We start from the raw sequence: 7,220 nt of genomic DNA, 5'->3' as shown, positions 1-7,220 counted from the left end.
CTCTTTCCAGAATCGGCTCTAGAAAGCTCTCCTGAGTCTCCTGAGTCTCCGCTGGTCCCGTCCAGCCCTCCTCTGTCTCCTGAGACCCCTGTACTAGCCAGCACCGCTCCTCCAGAGCGCCCTCTAGAATCCCTCTGGGCATTGAAGGACCTAATTTTCCCCAAGAACATGTCTTTTTTTGGGGGGGGGCAGAGATCCGTTGCCATAGTGGCCGGGCCGGGGAACCGGGACAAGGCTACAAAGGCTCCTCCGTGGCCTCCCGAATGGCCGGCACCGCCATGGCCTCCTGAACTGTCTGCTCCGCCATGGCTTCCTAGTCTGCCTGATCCGCCATGACCTCCCGAACTGCCTGCTCCACCATGGCCCCCTGAACTCCCTGATCCGCCCTGGAGGCTCATCCTCCCCGATGGTACTGTTACGGCACGGGACATGCCTTCTGGGAGGGGGGAGTAATGTTGGCCTGTCCCCCTGTGACCCAGTTTTCCTCATTGTCTTAATTGCCAATATGTTCACCTGTGTTTGATTAATTAACTCATCAGTTCCTCTGCCATGGCTCCCTAGTCTGCCTGCTCCGCCATGGCTTCCTAGTCTGCCTGCACCGCCATGGCTTCCTAGTCTGCCTGCACCGCCATGGCCTCCTGAACTGTCTGCTCCGTCATGGCTTCCTAGTCTGCCTGCACCGCCATGGCCTCCTGAACTGTCTGCTCCGTCATGGCTTCCTAGTCTGCCTGCACCGCCATGGCCTCCTGAACTGTCTGCTCCGTCATGGCTTCCTAGTCTGCCTGCACCGCCATGGCCTCCTGAACTGTCTGCTCCGTCATGGCTTCCTAGTCTGCCTGCACCGCCATGGCCTCCTGAACTGTCTGCTCCGTCATGGCTTCCTAGTCTGCCTGCACCGCCATGGCTTCCTAGTCTGCCTGATCCACCATGGCTTCCTAGTCTGCCTGATCCACCATGGCTTCCTAGTCTGCCTGCTCCGCCACGGTGCCCCAAACTGCCTGTTCCGCCATGGCCCCCTGAACTGTCTGCTCCACCATGGTCCCCTGAACTCCCTGATCCGCCCGTGCCTTCCGGGAGGGGGGAGTAATGTTAGGGTTATGTTTAGTTTTTGTCCTGGTTTTCATTGTGTTTTCAGTTAGCCTGTTCCCCTGTGACCTAGTTTTCCTTAGTCTCCTAATTGTCATTCTGTTCACCTGTGTTTGATTAATTAACTCATCAGTTCCTTTGTTTGCTCCCCTACTTAAACCCTGAGTTCTCCCTTAGCCTTTTTCCGTTCTACTTTAAGTTTAGTTGTGTGTTTTCTTGCTGTTTTCCTGCTTGTATTTATTATTAAATCAAGAATATTGGAATTGCAACTTTTGCCTTCGTCTGCCTTCCTATGACACAGCGTAACACACGTGTTACAGTGCCCCCCATAAACACAATCAAGCCTTCGAAAATAGCTGGTTGACCACCCCTTTAAAGTAAATACATGAGGTTCAGATGACAAAACGTTTGGGAATGTCTGCATTACATGTAAATAATGATTTTAAAAGACAAAAGCCTTTCAATAATACATAATAATAATACATGGTTAAATAACTTACTGATTGATAATTCAAATAAAAATGAATCTGTTTAAGTTAATGTTGAAACAATAGTTGATGTTAAATGTTGAAACGCTTCTTAAACCTGAAATGATTTTTGTAAATCCAATGGTCAAATTCTGTGTAGCCACCTGACTAATGATTGATCTCTGTGTGAATGTCCACAAAACTGGACTTTCTGAGTTTATATAAGCGGCAGGCTATTTTAGAAAGGAAAAATTCAAAGATGAAATAGAAGAATTAGAAAGAATCAGTTAATTATGAATAATTGATTGCTATTGTGTGAATAATATGTAATCATGTAATCTATAAAAAAGTAACTGTAGTCTGATTATGAGTATTTTAAAATGTAATTTAGTCTAATTACAAGTACTTAATTTTTTGGAATCGGATTACGTAATCCAGATTACATGAAATCAGTTACTACCCAGCTCAGTATATATAGACTCTGAACATCTAAATGCCCTCTTGACGGGTTTCCTTGAATTGGCTCAAATAGTGCTTTAAATTGAGATTCTCTGAAATGATTTTGTGTTAATGTCATACTATTTATATGACTATGGAACAGAATTATTTTTGAAGATTTTATGCTGACATTTGTCAAATAATGCTCAAAACCTGAAATGTCAAATGCCATTACATTTCTGAGAAACACATCCATTAGTTTGTCATCCTTTGTGTTTAATATCAATACAGGAAATTCCTAGAAGACCTTGATTATTGTTTGATAAAATAATTTTGTTCTTGATAGAAATGAGTCATCTTGTATTCTGTATCCTAGAGCCATGTCAGATCAGATGATGAATATTCTTGCACACACTCCTTTAAACTTTGTGCACAGAGCACTGACAGAAAGTTCAAGAAAAAAGAGAAATCTTCTTGTGTACCTGAGTATTAATATGAATAAATAGGCTGTAGTTACATACTCCAAGGAAAAGAAAGACTTTAATATGTATAGCTTTTTAAACTTTATGTTAGCACTATACTACCATATAGATGACCTCAAAGGAAACAGACATGGATGCCTCTTCATGCTTTATTATATTGTATATGCAGTGAAGCATTATATATTGAACTCTTTAATGTCATTGAATAGGGGAGCAGATTTTCAGCTGTGTGAAAATTGAATGTTTTGTCAAATGGTAAATGGTTTGAACTCACCTGCACCATAGAGGTTTTAATGACTCGACTCACATCAAGCCTCCATTCAGCTACATCAGGGTTGTGATCATCCAGGTTAGATGAAAAGGCAAGAAGATGAGATCTGAAGTATTCTGTAATTACAAAAAAAAGTATTTGTTATTGTTAGTTTCTGACTACTGCACTGCAGTAAACCTGTGCTGCAGCATTTGCTTTCAATGTGTATTTACTGTATGATATAGTACTTAAAATGCAATATGAATATGGTTTCATTTTGAGTTTTGACATTTCTGAAGAAAAAAAAGAAAGAAAAGAAAACAATTGGCCTTTATATTAAAATATAAAAAAATAACAACATTAACATAATTTTATTTTATTTATTTTATCATGTTTTTTTTTACCATACCATTTACCATTTTTACCATTCCTTGTATGCTTAACTACAATAGTTAAAGTGTTGATGTTTTCCAAATGTATCACAAATATACAAAGAGCAAAGAACAAAACATATTTCGAGAAATCTTATTGCTCATATATGAAGCTATCTTCAATGCCTAGCAGTCTGTTTACTTGCTGTGTGTAAAACTCACCGTGGACAGCGATGGTTTTCCTGTCTTGCAGGATGGTATTCCCAGCAGACACCTGTACAGTGACAATGCTGATTCCCTCTCGAGAGAACGTGAATGCCACACTCCCCTCCAGTGTGATCACGGGCTGTGAATACAGTTTGAGAGAGACTCTCAAGAGGACACCCTGTCAGCGCAGTTGCAGTGAACATGCCAACTTTATTTACATGGCAGTCTGTGAGGCAAACACACACACACACACACACAAACACAGAGACACAGACTGAGTCATGCACAGGCGTCTAGTGAGTCACACATGGAGACTTTACCTCTGAATTGTTCCCAAACCACCAGATATAGGTGACTGTTCCCACTTGGCTTGGCGAGAGAACCACCGTCAGATTGACTTCTTTATTTTTCACAGCGACAAAAGGGGCGGAGAGGTGAATAGACTCCAGTTGACCTGTGGCGAGAGAGAAAGAAAAGAGAAAAGTTGGTTGGTCGAGCCGAAAGAGTTTAACAGTGTTTGCTAGTTCACAAATCTTGTTCACTTCCTCACATTTAAACCTGCTGTGTTAAAGACATATGAGAGAACCAATAAAGTTTGTTTCATTTTAGTGATAAAACTAGATAAAAAAATATGTAAGAATATATTTATTTTAGTATAACTTGACTGCTACATTAAATTGTTGACAAAAGCATCTGCTAAATTATATATATATATATATTCTTGATATTACTCAGAAAACAAGATTCAGGTTTAACTCATCTGAAATACTTCTACTTAATGTTACACTGTCAGATATGCAAAAGAAATCTCTCCTATCTCTTGCTCTGGCTACTGTGTGTAGACCGCCAGGGCCGTATAAAGATGTCCTAAAATAATTTGCAGATTTCCTCTCATACCTATTGGTTAATGTTGATAAAGCGCTACTTGTCGGAGACTTTAACATTCATTTTGATAATATAAATTATGCGTTAGGACTTGTGTTTACAGACTTAATTAACTCTTTTGGAGTCATGCAAAACATAACCAGACCCACTCGTCGTTTTAATCATACGCTAGATTTAATTATATCGCATGGAATTGATCTTAATGATATAGATATAGTACCTTAAAGTGACAATGTTACTGACCACTACCTTGTATCGTGCATGCTGCATATTACTGTTATTAACTATGTGGCTCTGCATTATCGTCCGGGTAGAACTATTGTTCCCAACCACCAAAGATAGATTCACAAATAAACTGCCTGATTTATCTCAACTGCTCTGTGTACCCATAAATACACATGAACTAGATGAAATGACTACCAATATGGGCACTATCTTCTCTAATACATTAGAAGCTGTTGCCCTCATCAAATTAAAAAAAGGTTAGAGAAAAACGTACTGCGCCATGGTACAACAGCAATACCCATTCTCTCAAGAAAGAAACTCGTAATCTTGAACGGAAATGGAGAAAAACTAACTTGGAAGTTTTTAGAATTGCATGGAAAAACAGTATGTACAGCTATAGACCGGCTCTAAAAGCTGCCATGGCCGAGCAAATCTGCAAACTCATAGAATATAACCAAAACAATCCAAGGTTTTTATTTAGCACAGTGGCTAGATTAACAAATAACCAGACGCCACCCGATCTAAATATTCCCTCACAGTTTAATAGTAATGACTTTATGAATTTCTTCACTGATATTATATTGGTCTAAATGAGTCTACTCCACCAAGCTACTGTTATAAGCATGAGCCCCGTCAGACTGGTCGTGGCGGCGGTGTTGCAACAATATATAGTGATATTCTCAATGTTACTCAGAAGACAGGATACAGGTTTAACTCATTCGAAATACTAATGCTTAATGTTACACTGTCAGATATGCAAAAGAAATCTATTGTATCTCTTGCTCTGGCTACTGTGTATAGACCACCAGGGCCATATACAGATTTCCTAAAAGAATTTGCAGATTTCCTCTCAGACCTATTGGTTACTGTTGATAAAGCGCTAATTGTCGGAGATTTTAACATTCACGTTGATAATACAAATGATGCATTAGGACTTGCGTTTACTGACCTAATAAACTCTTTTGGAGTCAAGCAAAACGTCTCCGGGCCCACTCATCGTTTTAATCATACGCTAGATTTAATTATATCGCATGGAATTGATCTTACTGATATAGATATCGTACCTCAAAGTGATGATGTTACTGACCATTTCCTTGTATCGTGCATACTGCGTATTACTGATAATAACTATATCGCTCCGCGTTATCGTCTGGGCAGAACTATTGTTCCAGCCACCAAAGACAGATTCACAAATAACCTGCCTGATTTATCTCAACTGCTCTGTGTACCAATAAGTACACATGAACTAGACTAAATGACTAGCAACATGGGCACTATTTTCTCTAATACATTAGAAGCTGTTGCCCCCATTCAAATTGAAAAAGGTTAGAGAAAAACGTACTGCGCCATGGTACAACAGCAATACCCATTCTCTCAAGAAAGAAACTCATAATCTTGAACGCAAATGGAGAAAAACTTGGAAGTTTTTAGAATTGCATGGAAAAACAGTATGTACAGCTATAGACCGGCTCTAAAAGCTGCCATGGCCGAGCAAATCTGCAAACTCATAGAATATAACCAAAACAATCCAAGGTTTTTATTTAGCACAGTGGCTAGATTAACAAATAATCAGATGTCACCCGAACTAAATATTCCCTCACAGTTTGGTAGTGAGGACTTTATGAATTTCTTCACTGATAAAATAGATAACATCAGAAATACAATAACAAATGTAGATTCTACAGCATATAATACTTCAGCTTCATTCATCGCACCAAAAGATAAACTGCAGTGCTTTACAACTATAGGACAGGAAGAGCTAAATAAACTTATCACTGCATCTAAACCAACAACATGCCTGTTAGATCCTGTACCCACTAAATTACTGCTGCGTTCGACACTATAGATCATGACATACTCATAGATCGATTACAAAACTATACAGGTATTCAAGGGCAGGCTTTAAGATGGTTTAGATCCTACCTTTCTGATCGCTATCACTTTGTCTATTTAAACGGGGAATCATCTCAATTAAATCCAGTAAAGTGTGGAGTGCCACAAGGATCTGTCCTAGGGCCTCTGCTATTTTCAGTATACATGTTGCCCCTTGGTGATATTATTAGAAAATACGGGACTTGTTTCCATTGTTATGCTGATGATACTCAACTATATATTTCAACAAGACAATAAACAAGCTACAGGTAGTCCAAAATGCAGCTGCTAGAATCCTTACCAGGTCAAGAAAATATGATCATATTACCCCAATTTTACATTCTCTGCACTGGCTACCTATTAAGTTCCGTATCAGTTACAACATATTACTACTTACTCTTAAGGCCCTAAATGGTTTAGCTCCTGCATAACTAGTCTTCTATCACACTACAAGCTCATCATTGCTGTTAATAGTGTTCACCATCTGTTATGCCACCCGGTACCCTGAGGCAGTGCCCCTCCGAAAAGCCACCGACAAAGCCATTGCCCAGGAACTCTTCCTGCTATACAGCCGAGTCGGCATCCCAGCGGAGATCCTGACCGATCAGGGGACCCCCTTCATGTCCCGGCTAATGGCTGACCTCTGCCGGCTGCTGCGGGTGAAGCAGTTGAGGACCATGGTCTACCATCCCCAGACCGACGGACTGGTCGAACGCTTCAACCAAACCCTCAAGCAGATGCTGAGACGGGTGGTCGCGGAGGACAAGCGCGACTGGGACCTGATGCTCCCCTATGTCCTCTTCGGGATCCGCGAAGTTCCGCAGGCCTCAACTGGCTTCACCCCCTTCGAGCTCCTCTTTGGCCGGCAACCCCGCGGCCTCCCGGATGTGGCAAAAGAGGTCTGGGAGCAACAGCCGGCAGCCCATCGCTCTGTCAT

General features: G+C 40.9%; 1 protein-coding gene across 1 annotated transcript in view; it reads right to left on the bottom strand.

The window, feature by feature from the left end:
* LOC107729347 (VPS10 domain-containing receptor SorCS1-like) overlaps positions 1 to 7,220 on the bottom strand; it is a 202,173-nt gene that overhangs the window by 20,040 nt on the left and 174,913 nt on the right. Inside the window, exons 20-22 of the mRNA XM_016539813.1 lie at positions 3,622 to 3,755; positions 3,317 to 3,440; positions 2,748 to 2,860 (exon numbers count right to left, since the gene is read on the bottom strand). Of these exons, the coding sequence (XP_016395299.1) occupies positions 2,748 to 2,860; positions 3,317 to 3,440; positions 3,622 to 3,755 (371 nt within the window). The remainder of the gene's footprint in view (positions 1 to 2,747; positions 2,861 to 3,316; positions 3,441 to 3,621; positions 3,756 to 7,220) is intronic.

Source organism: Sinocyclocheilus rhinocerous, unplaced genomic scaffold (assembly GCF_001515625.1).
Source record: "Sinocyclocheilus rhinocerous isolate Xijiao unplaced genomic scaffold, SAMN03320098_v1.1 scaffold1148, whole genome shotgun sequence".
In the NCBI taxonomy this organism is placed as follows: domain Eukaryota; kingdom Metazoa; phylum Chordata; class Actinopteri; order Cypriniformes; family Cyprinidae; genus Sinocyclocheilus; species Sinocyclocheilus rhinocerous.
Note: the sequence above shows the minus strand (reverse complement) of the source record. Positions and strands in the feature narration are given on the sequence as shown.